At 41.0% G+C, this 25,659-nt stretch overlaps 1 protein-coding gene across 1 annotated transcript in view; it reads left to right on the forward strand.

The window, feature by feature from the left end:
• Positions 1-25,659, forward strand: part of bckdha (branched chain keto acid dehydrogenase E1 subunit alpha) — a 34,098-nt gene that overhangs the window by 5,514 nt on the left and 2,925 nt on the right. Inside the window, exons 3-7 of the mRNA XM_060923371.1 lie at positions 10,216-10,302; positions 10,405-10,513; positions 12,729-12,890; positions 17,185-17,391; positions 19,884-20,025. Of these exons, the coding sequence (XP_060779354.1) occupies positions 10,216-10,302; positions 10,405-10,513; positions 12,729-12,890; positions 17,185-17,391; positions 19,884-20,025 (707 nt within the window). The remainder of the gene's footprint in view (positions 1-10,215; positions 10,303-10,404; positions 10,514-12,728; positions 12,891-17,184; positions 17,392-19,883; positions 20,026-25,659) is intronic.

Raw genomic sequence — 25,659 nt, forward strand, 5'->3', positions numbered from 1 at the left:
GTAATGCTTTTTCATTATTGTTAGTTGCCTTGGTGTTACCTTAAGTGGTTTCTTACATCTAATTATGATATTTTATTATTATTTTGTTACATTATACTATTTATTTCATTTTAGTACTGGTTGAGGTAAGTGTTGAGTTCAATATTTAAAATAAAAACCTCCAGCTTGTTTTTTGCAATTTATTCCTTGAATGTCAACTAAAGAATGATTGAAAGATTGCCACCAAAAAGGCAAAAAACTAAGGTAAAAACCAGAGATGCACCGATTGACCGGCTGCCGATCAGAATCGGCTGATTTTCACGTGATCGGCCGCGACCGGCCGGTCAAAATTAAAATATGCCGATTTTCTGCCGATCAGAACTTGTGTATCACATAGAGATGAAAGTGGAAATACTCGTAATTCGCAACTAAAAAGACTGCAGCTACACTGGCAGCTTGAACATGCTTTCTAGTGCGATTGTGTTGCGCTTGCGCAGAACAGCGTCAGTCCTGTGCGCCTAACGAGCTCCGGCGCGCGCGCCGTTAACAAAAAAAAAAAATCACTACATTTGGATATCCAAATATAGTGAAATTTTTTTTTTTTTGTGTGCCAGATATTGGATGTGAAAAGAAGAAAACGTTTGTGGTTGTGTGAATTTCCCATTACAGGAATTAATACGTTAGCCTATTACCAAACATCTAGTTAGATTTGTACAAAGAGAGAAAGAAAAAAATGTCTTTTTGTTTGTTTTACAACCTTGGTTGCACTTGATTCCATTGGAAATTACTCTACAAATACACATTTGACAAAGATGATAGAATGGCAATGGTATAAGTATGACTGGAAATTATTTTTGTATTTTGATACTGAATGAAGAAATGGGTTGTTCTATAAGGCATAAGTTTTCAGATCTAAATAGGCTTATGAAAGTGTGTTCCATAGCAGTAGGCAAATAATATATGAGGGGGAAATTGTTTTTGTGCCAGATATTGGATGGGAAAAGAAAAAAAATGTTTGTGTGAATTTCCTATTTCAGGAATTAATATGTTAATACCAAACATGAAGAAAGATTTTACAAAGAACAATGTCTTTTTGTTTGTTTTCAACCTTTGAGGTGTTGAAAATTTATTACTGAAAATCTGGCAGAATGTTCTATTAAAGAAAAGATAAAAAGAAAATAGTCTTTGTGTGCTGTGAAGTGGTTTGAAAAAATGAAATCGGAATCGGCCAAAATCGGTATCGGCAGGTCACACTCCACGGGAAATCGGAATCGGCCCAAAAAATTGCAATCGGTGCATCTCTAGTAAAAACTAAACTTCGATTTTGGTGAGTAATTTTCATAAATTTAAAAGACAGGTTTTCCACCAACATCAAGCCCAGCAAACTAATGGCCTGCCCTGTAATGTAAAGTTGGGTTGAGGAATGAAACCAGGCAGAGTTCTGGTAAAAATTGTTTTAGCTGTCTTCTCTTAAAGAACTTAAAAGAATTTAGATTGAACTGAATAATCTCAAATGCTTCTTGTAGCTTTAAAATAGTCCCAGCAGGTGACTCTGAAGAAAAATACTGTATGTTTGAACACCACCCGCTGTAAACACTTTGCATACACCCCAATGACCGACTCCACCGACCGCCACGACACCACCACGCACGATTCCCTCATCGGCACAGTGGAGCACCACAAATTGCTACCTGGTCTGTGGGAAACACTGTCTTCTGAAGTCAGATCTGAAGAGCTGCAACATTAGCTGGGAGACCTGGGAAGAGCAAGCCAAAGCTCGTACCAACTGGAGAGTGATGATCTATGAAGGAATGGAAAGATTCGAGAAGACATGGATGAGCAACATTAAGGAGAAGAGAAAAAGTGGAAGGAGCAAGAAAGAGACCCCATTCGCCCAAAACTCCCCACCATGACCACTTTCAACGTCTGCCAGAAGCAGTGCACAACGAGACTGGGGTTCTTCAGCCACCTCAGAATCCATCAAGCCTTGACCGATTAGGAGACCATCATTCTCAAATCTTGAGGGATAGCCACTACTACTACACCTTCAGGGTTCCCCCTGGGTTCTGAAAAATATTCTCTACTTTTTTCCTTGAAAAATAAAGTCCAATAAGTATTCTTTACTTTTTCTTAGTCTGTATATTTTTCTTCGTTACCGACATATCAGAGTGGATTTAATACAGGTTTATACCAACCAAACTGGCACAATTCAAATATGTGTACAGATACAGCTAGGTCTCTCCATTACATATAAAACTTGGGCTCCATTCCAGTCTCTAATAAGAGACACTTGATTTTGAGTGCCCTGTGCACCATCACGTTAAAATAAACCTCTGTAGTTTGAGCTTACGGAAGGTTATTTTAGTAGGGAATTATTCGAAAGAGGTATTCGGACTCCCTTTAGCCTTTACTTCAACACACAACTGCATTTCCAATTGAACAGCGTCGAGCGGAATCTTGGAACAACTAACAGGGAAATTTGGATTCCTTCACTGTCGGTTTAGAAACCGAACACAGAATGACGCCACTTTTTTCATCGTACGTTCACCACGGGAACTCGACACGTCACACTGCCCGAAACCAAACTCCCTTCAGTCACTTGCCGGCTGACAGCACTTTCACCTTGGCTTTTTTATCTCCCGCTGGCCAAAAGGCCCGAAGGGGGATTGTGTCATGGCGATGTCTGTCCGTCCCGGGAAAGGTACTCACCTTCTGAAATCAACTCCTCTCACAATTTTTTGAGGAATTTCACAAAACGTGACTGGATTCTTTGTTATATGTCAGTAATGCGCATATTGCAATTTCGTTCACTTCAGTCGCATTTTACTAGAGTTGTGGGCCCTTGATTACCAAACTTGTACTTTGAGAATTTCATGAGGGTGTATTAAGTACTTATAGCTAGGCTTGTAGTACTCGGGTCCAGGAATTGGATTCAAGTCCAACTTGTGCCCTAATTTTAAGGACTCATGACTTGACTTGGACTCGGACACGCGCATTAACTGCATTAGGACCTGGAAAATGGAGACGAGGACTCAGATTTTTTTTTCTTTATTTTTTGTAACATGCCATAATTTGCTATAAAATATTTATATCTACATTAATTTTGTACTAATTTCGTGCAAGAGTGTCACACCTGTGCGCCTTGGCACGTGCATCAGATAGACTCTCGGGCGTGCACTGTAAACGCACCTGCACAGGATTAAGGCGGAATCAGCACACCTATATAAAAACTGTGAAAACGCGCTTACTTTGCGAAGCATTGAGTTGCGTTGCTGACACATTACCGAGCTTTATTTCCTTGTTTGGTTTCCTGAGTCGTGATTTCCTGTTTCTTGTCTTTGATTCTGCAGAATCTGCGATAGCCTGTTTGTGCCTCGCTCGACCTATTGCCTGTTTCACTGTCTTACGATTTTCCCTGCCGTTCTGGATTGTTTACCTGTCTTCACTTGTATTAAAAAACACACCTGCACTTACATCCGTCTCCCAACCATCTCTGACCGAATACTTCGCACTCCCTGATAAAGAGAATGCACATTCACCTGTTCATACGGCATGTTCCGGAACAAACTAATGTTAATGGTGCTGAAACAGCCACCGTCAAATGGTGCGGTTGGAGTTGACTCAAACTTTTATTTATTTTTAATTTTTTAATTTTTTTTAAACGACTTGGACGCTGAGGACTCGAGGCTGGACTTGGACTTGAGGTTTAGTGGCTCGATTACAACGCTGCTTATAGCATAGATATAGTTGCCAGCGGGGGATATTGTGCTGTCAGAGCACTTTAAAAAAAGATGTTTTTATTTTTTTATTTTTTAGCAGAGCTTCTGCATGGGCCAAAGGCCCGGGTGAGAGGAGCCCCATATGCATAGAGTGTGGATAACATAAAGAAACCCATCGAGTTGTTTTCTGATGGTTTCGGTCCTGTGCGTGCCTGCCACCATACGAGTGTTAATAATTACCAGTCACACACACCGACTAGTCGTCACTGTTAGTAATTACCAGTTACACACACCGACTAGTGGCCACTGTTGGTAATTACCAGTTACACACACCACTGTTAGTAATTACCAGTCACACACACCGACTAGTGGCCACTGTTAGTAATCACCAGTCACACACCCTGACTAGTGGCCACTGTTAGTAATTACCAGTCACACACACCGACTAGTGGCCACTGTTAGTAATCACCAGTCACACACACCGACTAGTGGCCACTGTTAGTAATTACCAGTCACACACACTGCCTAGTGGCCACTGTTAGTAATTACCAGTCACACACACCGACTAGTGGCCACTGTTAGTAATCACCAGTCACACACACCGACTAGTGGCCACTGTTAGTAATCACCAGTCACACACACCGACTAGTGGCCACTGTTAGTAATCACTAGTCACACACACCGACTAGTGGCCACTGTTAGTAATCACCAGTCACACACACCACCTAGTGGCCACTGTTAGTAATCACCAGTCACACACACACCGACTAGTGGCCACTGTTAGTAATCACCAGTCACACACACCGACTAGTGGCCACTGTTAGTAATCACCAGTCACACACACCGACTAGTGGCCACTGTTAGTAATCACCAGTCACACACACCGACTAGTGGCCACTGTTAGTAATCACCAGTCAAACACACTGACTAGTGGCCACTGTTAGTAATCACCAGTCACACACACCGACTAGTGGCCACTGTTAGTAATCACCAGTCACACACACCGACTAGTGGCCACTGTTAGTAATCACCAGTCACACACACACCGACTAGTGGCCACTGTTAGTAATTACCAGTCTCTCACACACACACACACACACACACACACACACACCAACTAGTGGCCACTGTTAGTAATTACCAGTCACACACACACACACACACACACACACACACACACACACCAACTAGTGGCCACTGTTAGTAATTACCAGTCACACACACACCGACTAGTGGCCACTGTTAGTAATCACCAGTCACACACACCGACTAGTGGCCACTGTTAGTAATCACCAGTCACACACACCGACTAGTGGCCACTGTTAGTAATCACCAGTCACACACACCGACTAGTGGCCACTGTTAGTAATCACCAGTCACACACACCGACTAGTGGCCACTGTTAGTAATCACCAGTCACACACACTGACTAGTGGCCACTGTTAGTAATCACCAGTCAAACACACTGACTAGTGGCCACTGTTAGTAATCACCAGTCACACACACCGACTAGTGGCCACTGTTAGTAATCACCAGTCACACACACACCGACTAGTGGCCACTGTTAGTAATTACCAGTCTCTCTCTCTCTCTCACACACACACACACACACACACCAACTAGTGGCCACTGTTAGTAATCACCAGTCACACACACCGACTAGTGGCCACTGTTAGTAATCACTAGTCACACACACCGACTAGTGGCCACTGTTAGTAATCACCAGTCACACACACCGACTAGTGGCCACTGTTAGTAATCACCAGTCACACACACCACCTAGTGGCCACTGTTAGTAATCACCAGTCACACACACCGACTAGTGGCCACTGTTAGTAATCACCAGTCACACACACCGACTAGTGGCCACTGTTAGTAATCACCAGTCACACACACCGACTAGTGGCCACTGTTAGTAATCACCAGTCACACACACACCAACTAGTGGCCACTGTTAGTAATTACCAGTCACACACGCACACACACACACACACACACACACACACACACACACACACACACACACACCAACTAGTGGCCACTGTTAGTAATTACCAGTCACACACACACACACACACACACACACCAACTAGTGGCCACTGTTAGTAATTACCAGTCACACACACACACACACACACACACACCGACTAGTGGCCACTGTTAGTAATTACCAGTCACACACACACACACACACACACACACACACACCGACTAGTGGCCACTGTTAGTAATTACCAGTCACACACACACACACACACACACACACACACACACCGACTAGTGGCCACTGTTAGTAATTACCAGTCACACACACACACACACACACACACACACACACACACCGACTAGTGGCCACTGTTAGTAATTACCAGTCACACACACACACACACACACACACACACACACACACACACACCGACTAGTGGCCACTGTTAGTAATTACCAGTCACACACACACACACACACACACACACACACACACACACACACACACACACCGACTAGTGGCCACTGTTAGTAATTACCAGTCACACACACACACACACCGACTAGTGGCCACTGTTAGTAATTACCAGTCACACACGCACACACCGACTAGTGGCCACTGTTAGTAATTACCAGTCACACATGCACACACCGACTAGTGGCCACTGTTAGTAATTACCAGTCACACACGCACACACCGACTAGTGGCCACTGTTAGTAATTACCAGTCACACACACCGACTAGTGGCCACTGTTAGTAATTACCAGTCACACACACTGCCTAGTGGCCACTGTTAGTAATTACCAGTCACACACACCGACTAGTGGCCACTGTTAGTAATCACCAGTCACACACACCGACTAGTGGCCACTGTTAGTAATTACCAGTCACACACACTGCCTAGTGGCCACTGTTAGTAATTACCAGTCACACACACCGACTAGTGGCCACTGTTAGTAATCACCAGTCACACACACCGACTAGTGGCCACTGTTAGTAATCACCAGTCACACACACCGACTAGTGGCCACTGTTAGTAATCACCAGTCACACACACCGACTAGTGGCCACTGTTAGTAATCACCAGTCAAACACACTGACTAGTGGCCACTGTTAGTAATCACCAGTCACACACACCGACTAGTGGCCACTGTTAGTAATCACCAGTCACACACACCGACTAGTGGCCACTGTTAGTAATCACCAGTCACACACACACCGACTAGTGGCCACTGTTAGTAATTACCAGTCTCTCACACACACACACACACACACACACACCAACTAGTGGCCACTGTTAGTAATTACCAGTCACACACACACACACACACACACACACACACACACACACACACACCAACTAGTGGCCACTGTTAGTAATTACCAGTCACACACACACCGACTAGTGGCCACTGTTAGTAATCACCAGTCACACACACCGACTAGTGGCCACTGTTAGTAATCACCAGTCACACACACCGACTAGTGGCCACTGTTAGTAATCACCAGTCACACACACCGACTAGTGGCCACTGTTAGTAATCACCAGTCACACACACCGACTAGTGGCCACTGTTAGTAATCACCAGTCACACACACTGACTAGTGGCCACTGTTAGTAATCACCAGTCAAACACACTGACTAGTGGCCACTGTTAGTAATCACCAGTCACACACACCGACTAGTGGCCACTGTTAGTAATCACCAGTCACACACACACCGACTAGTGGCCACTGTTAGTAATTACCAGTCTCTCTCTCTCTCACACACACACACACACACACACACACACACACACACACACACACACCAACTAGTGGCCACTGTTAGTAATCACCAGTCACACACACCGACTAGTGGCCACTGTTAGTAATCACTAGTCACACACACCGACTAGTGGCCACTGTTAGTAATCACCAGTCACACACACCACCTAGTGGCCACTGTTAGTAATCACCAGTCACACACACCGACTAGTGGCCACTGTTAGTAATCACCAGTCACACACACCGACTAGTGGCCACTGTTAGTAATCACCAGTCACACACACCGACTAGTGGCCACTGTTAGTAATCACCAGTCACACACACACCAACTAGTGGCCACTGTTAGTAATTACCAGTCACACACGCACACACACACACACACACACACCAACTAGTGGCCACTGTTAGTAATTACCAGTCACACACACACACACACACACACACACCAACTAGTGGCCACTGTTAGTAATTACCAGTCACACACACACACACACACACACACCGACTAGTGGCCACTGTTAGTAATTACCAGTCACACACACACACACACACACACACACACACACACCGACTAGTGGCCACTGTTAGTAATTACCAGTCACACACACACACACACACACACACACACACCGACTAGTGGCCACTGTTAGTAATTACCAGTCACACACACACACACACACACACACACACACACACACACACACACACACCGACTAGTGGCCACTGTTAGTAATTACCAGTCACACACACACACACACACACACACACACACACCGACTAGTGGCCACTGTTAGTAATTACCAGTCACACACACACACACACACACACACACACACACACACACACACACACACACACCGACTAGTGGCCACTGTTAGTAATTACCAGTCACACACACACACACACACCGACTAGTGGCCACTGTTAGTAATTACCAGTCACACACGCACACACCGACTAGTGGCCACTGTTAGTAATTACCAGTCACACACGCACACACCGACTAGTGGCCACTGTTAGTAATTACCAGTCACACGCGCACACACCGACTAGTGGCCACTGTTAGTAATTACCAGTCACACACACACACCGACTAGTGGCCACTGTTAGTAATTACCAGTCACACACACACCGACTAGTGGCCACTGTTAGTAATTACCAGTCACACACACACACCGACTAGTGGCCACTGTTAGTAATTACCAGTCACACACACCGACTAGTGGCCACTGTTAGCGGAGCTCCGGCCTGTGCGAGGGGAGCCCCACAGGCACAGAATATGGATACATAAAGAAACCCATCAAGTTGTTTTCTGATGGTTTCGGTCCTGGGTGTGCCTGCTACCACAGGAAACCCAACAACTAGTGAAGTGTGAAGTAGAGTAGTAGGCGGGACAGTATAGTAGTGAGTAACTTGTCACTGTTGTTGCCCGACATCGCCATGCGTCGCGTACTCGTGTGCGTGTCATCACAAGCAACCCAATCATGGTGGGATAATCTCCATGCACGACGTGCTTGCGTCCTGCCTGAATTTTTATTTTTAATTTTTTTGGCGATTCTCGATATAAAACAAAAGAGGCTGGCTTTGAGATTAGAAAATTCTACAACCCGGAAACAGATGGGAGCTCTGCTTTTAGGCAGTGCCTAAATCTATATATTATTATTATTATTATTATTATTATTATTTTATTTATTATTTTTTTACAGATTCCTGTATTACTAACACTGTCTGATGTACTGGGGGATGTTAGGGGCTCTGAGCGTGCGTCCCTGTGACTGTTTCAGCCCTTACATTATCTTGAGTGCTTGAAGAAGCCCGCCCAAAAAAACTTCATCAGGTTAGACTGCGCCAATGTTTGGTTCACACAGAGATAATTACACCACCACGCAAGGCCAACTAAGACACACTACGATTGATCAAAAGCTTGGCGCCCATTTGGTCATTATGCGTAGTCGATTTTTATTGGACACAAGGACATGCTCATTGTTTACACTCCAGCTTCCCGAAGTCTCTTCACTGTGGTTGGATTTCGGCAAACGGAGGGATTTGTGGAGGGATTTCGAGAAAAGATGACATACGATAATGATAAAAATGACTGATACATTCGTCACTGTGATGACTGCTAGTAATTTTCTCTTCGTCACTGATGGATTATGTTCATCAATGATGAGCGTGACGAGTGCCAGCAGGAACCCTGCATCTTTTTTTAATCCCTTGCTTATCCTATGGCCATGGAAAATGTTCTCACACATCCACATCAGTGCTCCTGGTACTACAACACCACTATGGAATACTGCGGTTTGCTATAGTGCTCCTAAATGGAAAAACGAATGCCATGCTTTGACACACTGTAGGAAAATGTTCGAATGAAAAGCCTTATTATATGCAGCGATGTAACCATAGCAACAATCACGAAGGAGTAGAAAGTTAGCAGATTATTCTGCTATCACTTGATCCTGAGCGTGTGAACGCACACGAAGCTGCTAGTTTCAGAACACTGGTAAATAATGTTGTTGTAAACGAGATAACAGACGCTGAAGCGTTCCAATATCAGCATTTCTGCCTCATGGTGTCCTTTTTTCTCTGCCTCGTCTGTTATCTTGTGATTTCAGGATGTTTTGTTTGGCTTTATCGCTTGTATGATATGTTGTACTGGATGTGTTTTGCATTTATCGTGCCAAATATTTGGCAGATAAATCGCATTTTGCTCAGTTTAATTCCACACAATAAATTATTCCTCTTTTTTCCTGCTTCACTTCATAGCTCTCTAAAGATACAGTGTTGAACTTCTACCAAAAAATGACACTCCTCAACACGATGGACCGCATTCTGTATGAGTCTCAGAGGCAGGTAAGAGTTCCAGCTGTTTTCCTTTTCTCTTTGTTGACGTTATGAACCGAGCTGAATGAGGACGCAGTATGGTGCTGACCGCTGTTTGCTTCCGGATTTAAGGGCCGTATCTCATTCTACATGACCAACTACGGTGAAGAGGGCACTCACATCGGAAGTGCGGCAGCTCTCGACGCCAAGGACCTGGTGTTTGGCCAGTATCGAGAAGCGGGTAAGACTCCGCTTTTCAAATATCGGGCCTTGGTTATGAAGTTGTGTGTAATTTTAACAAAAATGTTTAAAAAAAAATTCTGCTCCCTTATAAATTACGGAATATATTCACGCCACATCTGATTTAGATTTAATAACGACTGCTAAAGGTAAAACTCACGAAGAGCTAAAAATAAAAATGGCCTCAATTTGTTGCCACTGTTATTGTGTGCGAGTTTGAAATCTGACCAATCCTGTCGGAGAAGTAGCGATTTTTGTGAAATTGCATATGAGCCCTGTTGCGCCACCTGGTGAGCAATTCTTGTTGGAATACGTCTTTAGAGTCTTCTGGGTGAGTTTCAGTGAAAACTTCGTAGCAGTTTACGAACAGTCATGCTTGGTGTGACGAGGCACCCAAAATTTTCAAACGCCCATAAAATCGTAAATATGACTGGTGGTGCCACCGTCTCGACAACTTTTATACATTCCATACGAGTTTGATCAAAATCTGATCACCTCTGTAGGAGGAGTAGCAATTTTCATGAAATTGCACATGACCTCTGTTTCACCGCATCCATAGTAGGTGGCGCCAGCTGGTGAACAACTCTTGTTGGAATATGTCTTTAGAGTCTTCTGAGTGAGTTTCAGCGAAAATGTCCCAGCAGTTTACGAAGAGCAGCGTTTAATGCGGCGAGTCAGCCAAAAATTTTAGACGGCCATAAAATCATAAATATGACATGTGATGCCACCGATTTAACAAATTTTATGCACACCCACCTGGAGAAGATTGGATGCAAGTTTGATCGAAAGCTGATCAATCCTGTAGAAGGAGTAGCGATTTTTGTAAATTGTGGATGGATGACGACGATGATGGATGAAGCGTGATCGCGTAAGTTCATCCGGCCTGACCTGCAGCCAGATGAGCTAATAATAATAATAATAATATAATGACAACTGATTGGTGAAAGAGCACCTCCTAAGTGTGCTAAATCTTTCAGTAATGCACCTCGGACAACTCCGACTCCTTTTCTACAGCGGCGTTTCTTTTATCAAATAGCTAGTCATATTTGCCGTAATTTATGGATCTATTTTGGATTGCTTTCATAAAAGTCATTAAGTAAAGGATAAGACCCTGGTCACACGACAGCTCGCAATGTTTTTGTGAATACTTGATGAAAAATTGGTCGCATCACTACTAATCATGCGATACACGCCGATTGTTCTCCAAGCTTCACGATTTGTTTTTTTAGTGCGTCTCCGCCTCGTGAGTGGCCAAAAATGTCTCGAAAAATTTCAGTGTACGCATTGAAATTTGGTGGCGATGTTTTCGGCAGCAAACTAAACAGTGAATACTCTCAGATGGGTTTGGGAATATTTCCCAAAGCTTGGGGAACCTTCGTCCAACCTCTTGAGATGGATTTGTCTCAAATCCATGTCCCCGATGCTTGTGTGAGCCTCATCAACACCGCGGCTCGGCATTGCCTAAACTTCGCTGAGACTGGAAAAGTGTGTTTCCATTCGAGGATCCTTCGGAGTGTGTTGTGCTCGCGCTTGGGACCCAGTCATAATGGGAAACACCTGAGCGCAATCAGCACGCACACATAAGGACGGTGTTTTCAAAGAAACTTTGCAAGTATTCTGTCAGGTATGCGGCAGTAGACGGGTGTAAGTGCAGGAAGAGCGTTTATTTACAAGCAGGCATGTGTTTACAAAAACAAAAAGTGAGACAAGGTCCGAGTAGAACACAAACAAAGCCAAAAGCAGAGTCATAAACATGGCTAGAACCAAACGTGACTGTGTTAATGATAATACTTTGCAAAGCCTCTGTGTCCTTGTATGCGTGTGCTGATTGCACTCAAATCAGCATCAGGTGTTTCCCATAACGACTGGGTCCTGTGAGCGGGTGAAGACGTGACGGTCAAGTGTTTGCCTGCTGTGTGAACACAACTTTTAGCTCATCTGTATATCGTCATGCATCGTCACCAAAACGCCTCATTTTCGTCAATAACCCATCGCAAAGCATTGTGAGCTGGAGTGTCACCATAGCTTTATACAGAAAATAACGCGCTCTTCCCGACCAAACAGATTTCATTTGCTTCCGAATTTCAATCATTGAGATGTAATTATTTTCAGTAGCTAAAAGACTTTCTGCTCATGTAGATCTGAGAGCTGAAATTTGTTCATTTGTGGTTCAAATGGAGCGTGGCTCTGTGTGTCGTCGTCTCTGAATGTTCCAGGAGTGCTGATGTACCGCGGCTTCCCTCTGGACCTCTTCATGGCGCAGTGCTATGCTAACAGGGATGACGTGGGGAAGGGCAGGCAGATGCCAGTGCACTACGGGTCCAAAGACCTCAACTTCGTCACCATCTCGTCTCCTCTGGCCACTCAGATTCCTCAGGGTGAGGGAATAATCACACAGCACGCTGAGGTAGGGGGCGGGGCCACGTGCAGGCTGCTGGACTCCATCATTCCATACTGAAGTCGGGCAACGTGATGGTGATGGGAGAAATGATGTCCCACTTCACAACACGGGGATTGAGCTGATATAAGATCCTTTTCATGCGCTTTAGACTATTTATACAAAGACTCAGCAACATGATTTCCATTTGTCTTTCTTTCTTTCCTTTTGTCCTCGTTCACTTTTTTCCTTCTGCTTCTTTTTCATCTTCCTTCCACTTTTCTTTCTTTTTCCTTTCTGCCCTTGGGTATGCATTTTTAAAATTTTCCTCTTTCTTTCTTTCTTTCTTTCTTTCTTTCTTTCTTTCTTTCTTTCTTTCTTTCTTTCTTTCTTTCTTTCTTTCTTTCTTTCTTTCTTTCCATTTTCATTTTTTACTTATTTTGTCTGACCAATTCTTTCTTTTTTCTTTTTCTTTTCCATTTTCTACTTATTTTGTCTGTCCACTTCTTTCTTTCTTTCTTTCTTTCTTTCTTTCTTTCTTTCTTTCTTTCTTTCCATTTTCTGCTTTTGTCTGTCCACTTCTTTCTTTACATTTTCATTTTTTACTTATTTTGCCTGACCAATTCTTTCTTTCTTTTTTCTTTTCCATTTTCTACTTATTTTGTCTGTCCATTTCTTTCTTTCTTTCTTTCTTTCTTTCTTTCTTTCTTTCTTTCTTTCTTTCTTTCTTTCTTTCTTTCTTTCTTTCTTTCTTTCTTTCTTTCTTTCTCTTTTTTCTTCTCTCCTTCCATCTTTCTTCCTTTGTGTTTCTTTAATTCTGTTGATTCTTTTCTTTCTTTTGTTTGTGCTTTTATTCTTTTTGTTCATTTTTCATTTGTTTTTCCCCCCATGTATTTTCTTTCTTTCTGTCCTTGTTTTTTTTTTTTTTCATTTTTCCCTTATTTCTTCCATCTACTTTTTTTTTTCTTTTGTTTCTTTTGCTTTCTTGTGTTCTTGCTTTCTGGCTTTGTGTATACTTGTTTTCGGGTTGTTTTGCAATCAGGGTACGCAAGCTAAAAATCACATTATCTTCAATATCAAAAGGCTTGACTAAATAAACTTGGTTGTTTATTGTAGCCCTGTGATAGCTCTATTTACCATGCAAAAAAAAATGGTGATAACGTTATTTTTGGTGAATGTATGGCAATATATGTCATACTTAGAAAAAGTGCTTTTTTGACCACAGGTAGCTCCAAAAGGGATGCACTTAAATCATTCTTTATACCATAAAACAAATATTTGGTTCCATATCATTGGAAACATAGTTAAGTTTTAATGTTGAATGCCAGTAAGTTTTCAGACTATTTTGATCAATTTAGTCTGCAATTGTGTCAAAAAAATGTCCTCTCTGAGACAGATAATTTTTCAATATAAAATAACATATCTAAAATGATTATTTTCATCCTAAAATGTGGTCAAGATATTGGGACATTAATATTAGAGATAACTAACACAAAGCTTACAGCCTTATATTTAAAAGCACTATGGAAGTAGTGGATTCTGAATTGTCCAAAAAAAATGTCCTCTCCGAGAATCACATCATTTGTTTCTCCCAGCCCTGCTTAAAGCTACACTTAATCTTGTTATAATACAAACTATTACACATGCCTATGTTCATATGTGTATTAATTTCCAAAAGTGCAGATTTGATAGTTGTTTTTTTTTTTGTATTTGAATTTTGGACCCCTGTAACACAAACTTTGTACCCTGATTGTAAAACAACCCTTTCTTCTCTTCCCCCTGCTCTTATGTCTTCTATCTGATTTGATTTTCTTTCTTTCCACCTGTCTTTCTTCTGTTATGATTATATTTAATGATGTGTAATATTGATATTGTGATGAATGGCCATTATATGGTTTTTGAGCTTATGTAATATCTGTGTATCTATCTCTCTCTTTCTGTGTACACACACACACACACACACACACACACACACACACACACACGTTTGTCTCCCTATCCTTCCATTGACATTATTGCAATTAAATAATGCTGTGCCTGTACCTAACCTTAACCTCAGTCATGAAAAGGAAACTTTTTGGCGCTTTTATTATTTTTGTTTTGTTGTTGTTGAAAAAACACAACAGTTTCCTTGTGGGGACCATCCGAATGTCCCCACAAGGTTGAACTTGTCAGATGTTACTATCCTTGTGGGGATATTTGGTCCTCAGTAGTATATAAGAAAACACACATACATATATACAGTTAGGTCCATAAATATTTGGACAGAGACAGCATTTTTCTAATTTTGGTTCTGTACATTACCACAATGAATTTTGAACAAAACAATTCAGATGCAGTTGAAGTTCAGACTTTCAGCTTTAATTCAGTGGGTTGAACAAAAATGATTGCATACAAATGTGAGGAACTAAATCATTTTTTAAACACAATCCCTTCATTTCAGGGGCTCAAAAGTAATTGGACAAATTAAATAATTGTAAATAAAATGTTCATTTCTAATACTTGGTTGAAAACCCTTTGTTGGCAATGACTGCCTGAAGTCTTGAACTCATGGACATCACCAGACGCTGTGTTTCCTCCTTTTTAATGCTCTGCCAGGCCTTTACTGCAGCGGTTTTCAGTTGCTGTTTGTTTGTGGGCCTTTCTGTCTGAATTTTAGTCTTTAACAAGTGAAATGCATGCTCAATTGGGTTGAGATCAGGTGACTGACTTGGCCATTCAAGAACATTCCACTTCTTTGCTTTTATAAACTCCTGGGTTGCTTTGGCTTTATGTTTTGGGTCATTGTCCATCTGTATTATGAAACGCCGACCAATCAGTTTGGCTGCATTTGGCTGGATTTGAGCACACAGTATGTCTCTGAATACCTCAGAATTCATCCGGCTGCTTCTGTCCTGTGTCACATCATCAATAAACCCTAGTGACCCAGTGCCACTGGCAGCCATGCATGCCCAAGCCATCACACTGCCTCCGCCATATTTTACAGACGATGTGGTATGCTTGGATCATGAGCTGTACCACGCCTTCGCCATACTTTTTTTCTTTCCATCATTCTGGTAGAGGTTGATCTTGGTTGCATCTGTCCAAAGAATGTTCTTCCAGAACTGTGCTGGCTTTTTTAGATGTTTTTTAGCAAAGTCCAATCTAGCCTTTTTATTCTTGAGGCTTATGAGTGGCTTGCACCGTGCAGTGAACCCTCTGTATTTACTTTCATGCAGTCTTCTCTTGATGGTAGATTTGGATATTGATACGCCTACCTCCTGGAGAGTGTTGTTCACTTGGTTGGCTGTTGTGAAGGGGTTTCTCTTCATTCTGCGATCATCCACCACTGTTGAGGACATAGGGTGACTGACCTTTTCTCCCTAAGAAATTTTATTTAATATATGAACATTTTGATAATTAATAAAACTTACGTTTAATGTGAATTTAGTTTGTCATTTTTGTTGATCATAAATTATAACCATACCCTTGAATGTAGAATGTAATTTTATTTTGAATTCAAACAATACTCCTATTGATTTGAAACATATTTTCATGTAAATATATAAAAAAGCCAACAGACTTTTATCTACTACAGCTCAGATTGCAGGAAAAGTGGTTTGTAAGGCCTTATTTTTCAAAATTTTCCTGGCGGGGTATCCCTCCCAGACCCCCGGCTTCGGGCGCCATCTTGTTTTCTGCTCTTTTGGTGACCACCGACTCTCATCCCTGTGTCTTCTGTGGGCGTCCAGGTCTTTTTGCATTGATGAGTTCACCAGTGCTTTCTTTCTTTCTCAGGATGTACCAAACTGTAGATTTTGCCACTCCTAATATTGTAGCAATTTCTCGGATGAGTTTTTTCTGTTTTCGCAGCTTAAGGATGGCTTGTTTCACCTGCATGGAGAGCTCTTTTGACCGCATGTTTTCTTCACAGCAAAATCTTCCAAATGCAAGCACCACACCTCAAATCAACTCCAGGCCTTTTATCTGCTTAATTGAGAATGACATAACGAAGGAACTGCCCACACCTGCCCATGAAATAGCCTTTGAGTCAATTGTCCAATTACTTTTGGTCCCTTTAAAAACAGGGTGGCACATGTTAAGGAGCTGAAACTCCTAAACCCTTCATCCAATTTTAATGTGGATACCCTCAAATGAAAGCTGAAAGTCTGGACTTTATGTCCATGTCCATTATATAACTATAACTTGAATATGTTTCAGTAAACAGGTAAAAAAAAATTTGTGTCAGTGTCCAAATATATATGGACCTAACTGTATATGTTCTGGAAGGTTTTTTTTGTGTGTTTGTGCTGTAGCGGCGGGAGCAGCGTACGCTATAAAGCGGGAGAACAGTAACCGAGTGGTGATCTGTTACTTTGGCGAGGGAGCTGCCAGTGAGGGCGATGCCCATGCCGGCTTCAATTTCTCCGCCACTTTGGAATGTCCAATCATTTTCTTCTGCCGCAACAATGGCTACGCCATCTCCACCCCCACCCACGAGCAGTACCGTGGCGACGGTATCGGTGAGCTCCACTTTCACACACCATCCAACACCAGCACCTGCTGGTAGCACCGGCTGTGGAGGGGAATAATTCTATCTGTCTGTCTGTCTGTCTATCTGCCATCTCTTCTCATCTTTTTCTCATTTCTTTTTTCCTCTATCTCTCTCTATATATTTCAGTACATTTTCTTTTTTCTATACACATGCACTTCTTTCTTTCTTTCTTTCTTTCTTTCTTTCTTGCTTATGCACTTCTTTTCTTTCCTTGCTTATGCACCTCATTCTTTCTTTCTTTTCTTTCTTTCCTTGCTTATGCACCTCTCTTTTTCTTTCCTTGCTTATGCACCTTTCTTTCTTTCTTTCTTTCTTTCTTTCTTTCTTTCTTTCTTTCTTTCTTTCTTTCTGCACTTCTTTCTGCACTTCTTTCTTTCTTTCCTTCCTTGCTTATGCACTTCTTTTCTTTCCTTGCTTATGCACTTCTTTCTTTCTTTCTTTCTTTCTTTCTTTCTTTCTTTCTTTCTTTCTTTCCTTGCTTATGCACCTCTTTTCTTTCTTTGTCTTTTTTTCCTTGCTTATGCACCTCTTTTTCTTTCCTTGCTTATGCACCTCTTTCTTTTTCTTTCTTTCTTTCCTTGCTTATGCACCTCTTTCTTTTTCTTTCCTTGCTTATACACTTCTTTCTTTCTTTCTTTCTTTCTTTCTTTCTTTCTTTCTTTCTTTCTTTCTTTCTTTCTTTCTTTCCTTGCTTATGCACCTCTTTTTTTCTTTCCTTGCTTATGCACCTCTTTTCTTTCCTTGCTTATGCACTTCTTTCTTTCTTTCTTTCTTTCTTTCTTTCTTTCTTTCTTTCTTTCTTTCTTTCTTTCTTTCTTTCTTTCTTTCTTTCTTTGCTTATATATTTCTTACCTTCTTTCTTTTTCTTTGCTTATGCTTTCCTTCTTTCTTTCCTTTGTAGGTGCAGTAGGCTTATCAAATCAGTCTCATGTAAAAAGGGATCAGTCTCATAAATTCATTAATCATTAATTCAAATGTCTAATAGTTTATAGCTAAGCTATTAAAATCAATGAAATAACTTAGTGGTGATGTTGCTGTAGTTTTAGTGAGTATTGTAACTCTAATGTAATACGTTTACTCTAGATCTATAACATTCATATAACAGCCAAATGGGCGAAGGCAATTAGAATACTTGTTGGCAGAGGTTGGCACCCAGTGAATGTTATAGCAATAGACAGGACACAGTTTACTCCGGTACCATTTTATTGAAACAGCTGACATGAATTAGCAAACTAATACTGATCAGATATAGCATCAATAGCAGCCAAGGAATAATTCAATATAAATGGTGATACAATGTATATGAATAAGAATCACTAGTGTATATGATGGCTACTAAGGCACTAATGGTGATCAGAAGTAATAAGCTATATGCCAGTGTTACAGTGTAGGGGTGAGTGGATGTTAAAATATGATAGGGAAATCACGTGTCTGTGTGTGTGTGTGTGTGTGTGTGTGTATGGAATGCGAATGGAATGCACGAGCCTTGTGCTAGGCCTCGCCTAGAGGGGAATAGTCAACAAGGAGAGCGCGCGAAAGAGAGACAAAGGATCTGTAGTTTAAAAACTAGTCTCGGCTAGGCCTTAAACCCAACTTCTACTCAACCCTTAGCTACTCCTGAAATCCCAATGTTGAGAAGTGTAGTACGACGGATAAATAAACAACACTCTTCACATTAACTAGCCACAACTAAGATTAACAGTTGCCCAGATGCCAGCCTTACTGAGATCGCTCTTGGTTGGCGACTGAAAGTGCACCGTCTGTTATCCGAAGACAGCGCGGAGCACAGGTCCAGGGAGAAAACAGTTCTGTTCCTTTTACTTTTAGAGCTCATCAGCTGAAGATCTTCGGTGTCCTGTCGGTCATCCGATGATCTGGAAGGAATCTTGTTTATAGTTGGTCGACGTTGCAAAAGTGAAAAGGGATCTGGTCGCCTTTTTTCTTTGAAATACTGCGTGGGCTGCAGTAACTAACCGGTTCAGTTATTATTACAACTATGCGAAGATCAAATACATTGAACTTTAGCTAAAGGTCTGGTATCAATCGCTCGTTCTTTGTCCCTCTTTAGCACAGATGCAACGACGTCTCTTTCACGCATGGAAACCCACCGCCAGAGAGAGAGAATTTCGATTCCGCCACAGGTTTAAAGCACAGTCATGACGTCACCGTATTTGGTATCTGGTATCGTCTCTGTATCCAATACCATTACAGGGAGTCAGAAGAATGGGCGGAGATAGAACATGGCATTGAGTACAGGGATTGGTGTGTTCAATGCTGTAACAGTGAAAGGGGGAAGATGGTTACTATGATTACTATGGCTACGGCAAGGCAATCCATCCCTACACCTTTTTTCTCTACACTTCTGTACATCTCTTCTTTATTTATTGATTGATTGCATACTGTCTCGACTCTTCTGTTTTATTTCTCACTTTTTTTTATTTCCCTCTCTTTGGATGTTAGCTGCTCGAGGTCCAGGCTACGGCATGTTGTCTATCCGTGTGGACGGGAACGACGTGTTTGCAGTGTACAACGCTACAAAGGAAGCCCGGCGCAGAGCAGTGGCCGAGAACCAACCGTTCCTCATCGAGGCCATGACCTACAGGTAAAACCCAACTGAAACAAGTCAATAATTATAACAACAACAACAACAACAGTAATATCATGACAAATGATGATATGTTCGTGCGCTTCTCAAACTTCGCAGCCATGGGCTCGTTTTACTGTTTAAAAAAAGGATTCTGTGGACTCTTTCATTACAGATTTATTTATCATAAAAATCCAACCAATTAAAAGTCAGGCTCATTCTTTAATTTTACACGATAATATTTTTGGAGGCACAGAACACCTCAGTCATAAATATAATCACTTTGATAAGGCCACCCATTTTTTATCTTTAGGTTCACGGATTTTTTTCAACATATTTTTGATGATGTCGGTCGAAATAAAAATAAAAGTGTCCTTGTCCAATTTGTTTTTTTTTTGCATGGCAAAATTTCAATGTCGGATTTTATTTTTATATATATATATATATATATATATATATATATATATATATATATATATATATAATGTATATGTGTATGTGTGTGTGTGTTCTTGTGTATAAGTTTATAACACGGACTAGCATCATTCCAGTACTTACTTCTCTGAAGGTATATGTGGTCATATGACCGTTGAGCTCTCATGAGCACATCGAAGGCTGATACGTTCGTGCTACTTGATTCGATAGGACTCTCTGCAGCACCATCCTCTTCTAATTCCACAGTCAGATACTTGCAGCCAAAATCGCGAACTAACGTTATGGCAGGCATATTCGGCATCGCGCTCGTTACATCACCACCTTCTTTCTGAGAACCAAAGATCGTTTTGATCTTTTCATTGTTTACTTTCAACGCTTGAAAGACGAAATCGCCCATGTTTTGGTTAGTGAGACAGTGAAAAGACTTTTCTTTACCACACTTTATGCTTACGTACAGTTGAGGCGATAGCTCGGAATCCATGCTGTCAGCGTCAGCCATGGTCAGCACGAGGTTGACACTGTCGTAAAGCGGCCGTAAATACCATAAAAACATTCAAGTGAATACTCAATGTCGTAAATAGTTTCGTTTTCGGACTCGGTTGAAGTTTGTCGTTTGTATTTGCGATTCTAATACTTTTTACTTAAAGAAATATGACCTAGTACCAGGGATACAGTGCTGTTACAAGAAAAATATGTAACTATTTTATTTTTTTTTACATTTCTTTTTGTATGTTTCGGCGGTTAAAATAAAAATACGCACAGACTTTTAATTTTTCTAGCGGTAGTATTTAACTGCCGTCAGCGGATCCGTGAGCCGAAAAATCTAAAATGAGTCGTCTAAAGGTGTGGTGGTGTTTGTAACTAAATATAAAAAAAAAAAAAGTGGACCCTCTGGTTATGTGTTATGACCCCGGGGTTCCACCCAGAACTCTTACCCTTTTTCGACCAACAGTGAGCGGGTTCTTGAACCGGTTCCGTTCAGGATTCTTTGAACCTTAATGCCAGCAAGTGAAGCGGCCTGCGTTTTCACCAGTTTTGAGCTGAACTGTTGTAATCAGGGATGCGTCATGGACGGAGGGTGTTAGATGATAAATAATGGGAGTAAACAGGAGTCGCAAGATGGTGGAGCTCATCAATTACCTCCGAGCTCTTGCAGATATTTTGTTTTTGGCCCATTTTTCCTGAAGATGCATCCTTTTCCCTTACTGCACTCTGCTTCCTCGTTAAACTCATGTCATTACGGTTCACGCTCGAAAAACCTGCTATGTTTTGGTTCCAGCTGGGAACCAACTTTTCAGATTTAGAATGAATTTATTTTTGGTTGAAATGCTCTGAACGGTTGATAATTTGGTGCCCGAACCAGAACCGAACCCATTCCCTGTTGGTTGAGAAGGGGTATCTGAGAGCCATGGCTTATCATGGAGAAAGAGTTTTGTTACGGCACATGCTGTGGTTGTTATGCAGTGTTTTGGTCAGTGTGTGTGCTGCTGTAGTAACACCACTGTCCTGTTTTTAGTCAAATTTGAAAGCAATGTCATGGATCGTTCTCAGAGGAATGTGCAACATGTTTGATCGACTTTTTCTATCTTTCTCTTTCTTTGTTCCATTATTAGCTCAACTGGCTGTAAGCTATTTGAGCTATTTGCTGGGTTTCACGTGACATCACAGCCACCTCATTAGTTATTCAGAACTTTAGCCGGTGGTCTACCAAAGCTCAGCTGACAAAGCGTTTGTACGGAGAAGGTGCATTGCTCGCATGAAAAATGCCTTACGCTTGCGTTGTTTTAGGTTGTTGGAATCGATCAAACCGTGAAACTGATAAAAGTTTCTTCAGGGTTCCCCGTGAACTAATAAAAAAAGGGTGAACGAACACAGGATTTCACAAAAAGACGTCGAGAAATGTGGGTTTTGAACCTCTCACTGAAATCGAAGGGAGCCGAGTCGAAGCATGCTCGAGTTTGCAGTGATCACTTAGTGAAAGGTTTGTATATCCGTCTCATATGGTGTGAGTGTTTTCCAAGTACTTTTCTTGCTATGTGTTATTTTATGGTACTTTTAAGTCACGAAGCGCTAAAATCCCCAGCTGTTCCTTTGTTTACTCCTCACAAAGTCCATATGCATGAAGGTCACGACAAAATTCTTACCCAGCCGTACAGTTACAGTGCACCGTGATCTCTTCTTCATTTTGTTTAACTAAGATCCAGGTCTTTAAAGGGGTTTCTGATGATATTTGTGAATGATTTAGCTGAGAGATAAGAGCCAGCACAAGTGAGAATCAAGCCAACTGTTTGTTTACACTTCAACTTGCAGCGCTTCGTTGTAAAGACGTGAACAAAAAGCTTTAAAAAATCCTTACATGGGCAAAATCAATACAGGATTAATTCAGTAGCGACTTGATACCGAGGTCCTTTACCCAGACACGTACAAAAAAGTTGTAAGCCTCCATACTCTTCCACGCTTTCATCTGTTTTGCGGTGTAGAAGGACGTCTGCAACACCAGATACAGGGATGAGAGTTTTCCGCTTTTTGGCGGATTTCCGCTTTTTCTGAGTAAAAATCAACCTTTTTATATTATGCCAAATCCGTTGAGATTTTTTTTTCATTTATTGAGGGGGGTTGGGGTATGTTCCTTCGTGATACTCAAGCATAATTCATACCTACGATGATGTTACATGTTTACATTTTCGGTCATCTTTAGTCTCGCTGAGTCTCGTGGTAGAATACGTGTTCTCTACAATGTAATTGGCCAAAACATCGCTGGCGAGAGCATGATAGCCAATCATAACAGTTCTTACAAGAGTGTGGGAGAGAACAAAAGCCAATTATAACAGTTCTTACGAGAGTGTGGGAGAGAACAAAAGTCAATCATAACAGTTCTTACAAAAGTACCCGCATCTGTTCTATTTTATCGAAACTTGCACATGTTCATCGTCGCTGCTCTTCAAAAATACGTTTCTCTTTCATATCGGCTTTTTTACTCAAAATGCCGAATACAATTGACAAGCGAGACGAAGCAAAGGTACGTGAAATCAATGCTGGTATAAAAAACAGAGAGAGGACTGACGAGCTCTTGTCTTTGGCCAAAAAGCTGAAGAAGAAGTCGAAATGATCAAATGAAAATGAGAAGTGACTGTAAACTATAAATAATTGTATAAAGTGTACATAGACATTATCCCATAAACTTAGCATTCGTTTGATTTAGTACATTGAACATGTATATGATAGTCAGTAAATCTGAATTAATGCTGACAGTTTTGAAAACTTAAAGTGCCATTCCACCATTGGATGTATTCTTTGGCATAAAATACAATATATTTTATGACAACATGACTAGACAGAGAAATCTTTTAGCTTCAAAATGATATATCAAACATAATTTTTTTGACAACGACAAGTATATTAATTTTGCGACCAAAGTCACCTACCCTTTTAATTTCCGCGCGGTAGTGAAACGTGATGTCATCGGCAGGTTCCCCTTCTTGTGTACCACGTGTCGGACCATTTTTAGACCAGGAAACCCCCAAAGTGAGAGATTCATTTCTCCTCGTATATGGGGGCCAAAAAAATTGCGAAAAATTTTGAGTTAATCTTTCAGTTAGCTAGATTTATTGGTATTAGCTAGATTTATTGGTATTATTTTTATTGCGTTCTATCCGCCATTGCTGATAATATGTGCCACGTCACACGTCACGTGGTACACAAGAAGGGGAACCTGCCGATGACATCACGCGCGGAAATTAAAAGGGTAGGTGACTTTGGTCGCAAAATTAGTATACTTGTCGTTGTCAAAAAACTATGTTTGATATATCATTTTGAAGCTAAAAGATTTCTCTATCTAGTGATACCATTTATATATGTTGTCAAAATATATTGTATTTTATGCCAAAGAATACATCCAATGGTGGAATGGCACTTTAAATATTTCAAAAGACTTTTTGAAGAAATCATATGCAACTAATGAGGACATGGGGAGAAAAGGTCAGTCACCCTAAAATTTTATTTAATATATGAACATTTTGATAATTAATAAAACTTAAGTTTAATGTGAATTTACCGTATTTTTCGGACTATAAGTCGCACTTTTTTTCATGGTTCAGCTAGCCATGCGACTTATACTCCGGTGCGACGTATATACGTTTTTTTTTTTTTTTTTTTTTCACCGCGGAATAACTGGAGCTGATGCCGAGTCTGACGACAGCCACGCAGAAGAAGAGGAAACGGCGCTTCGTCTGCCGCTGGAGTTGGCAGAGTTGTTCAGAAGCGACACCGAGGATGAGGAATTCAATGGATTTGCTGATTTGGAGTGAAATCGCCAGCTTGATAAACTTGATTGACCTGTGTTTTATTAATGATAGGCCTATAGTTATTTAAATAAGTTATGTAATGATTTTAGCCAGTGCTTAATTTGTGAAGTGGGAGGTCCCGGAACGCAGGAGGTGGGTGGGTCCGGCGACTCAAAAAAAAAAAAAGGTGGGGGGTGGTTTACTATAACTTTACGCACATGCGCTTATTGTGTGTGTAAAAAAATAATAATATCAGACATTATGATCTTAGAAAACGCTTTAGTGACGAACAGTTACAGACAGTAATATGTCGTGATATGTTATAAAATGTTATTTTTATTAGGCTATATATTAAATTATATATTAAATTTATCTTCTAAAATAACAGACTGTACTCATATCACAACCGGTTTATTTCACCATTGGAGATCAGATCACACAAGACATGAGTTAAATTACTCTTTTTAAGGATTTAAGTAGGGGATTTAAAAGCGGTTGTTGTTTTTTTTTCACTAGACGGTTGTCTTTGGAGATGATATACCTATAGCCTACTTGACCTCTGATTTAATGAAATAAAATTCGACAAAAATGAAGAATGACTCTCCTCGATGATGACTACAGCTTTAATAACACAGATGAAAGAGCCATGGGGCGATAATAAGCCCTACTGGTAAAAATAATCTAAAAGCAAACTGATTAATGCATCAGTAATAGGCTACTAATATTAGTTATAATAATAATACTATAGGCTATTAGTAATAACGATAGTGATAGTATTAAAGATAGTAGTAGATATTTAAAATAATCAGACTAGGCTACTTACAGGGCAAAGGGCGCGTTATCACTGCTCAGCTGTTCGTTTATTAAATAAACAATGCAGTCGCGCAGTAACCACGCGCTGCTTATCAGATACAATCACAGATTCTATGGATAG

This window comes from Neoarius graeffei, chromosome 6, assembly GCF_027579695.1.
Source record: "Neoarius graeffei isolate fNeoGra1 chromosome 6, fNeoGra1.pri, whole genome shotgun sequence".
Taxonomy (NCBI): Eukaryota; Metazoa; Chordata; class Actinopteri; order Siluriformes; family Ariidae; genus Neoarius; species Neoarius graeffei.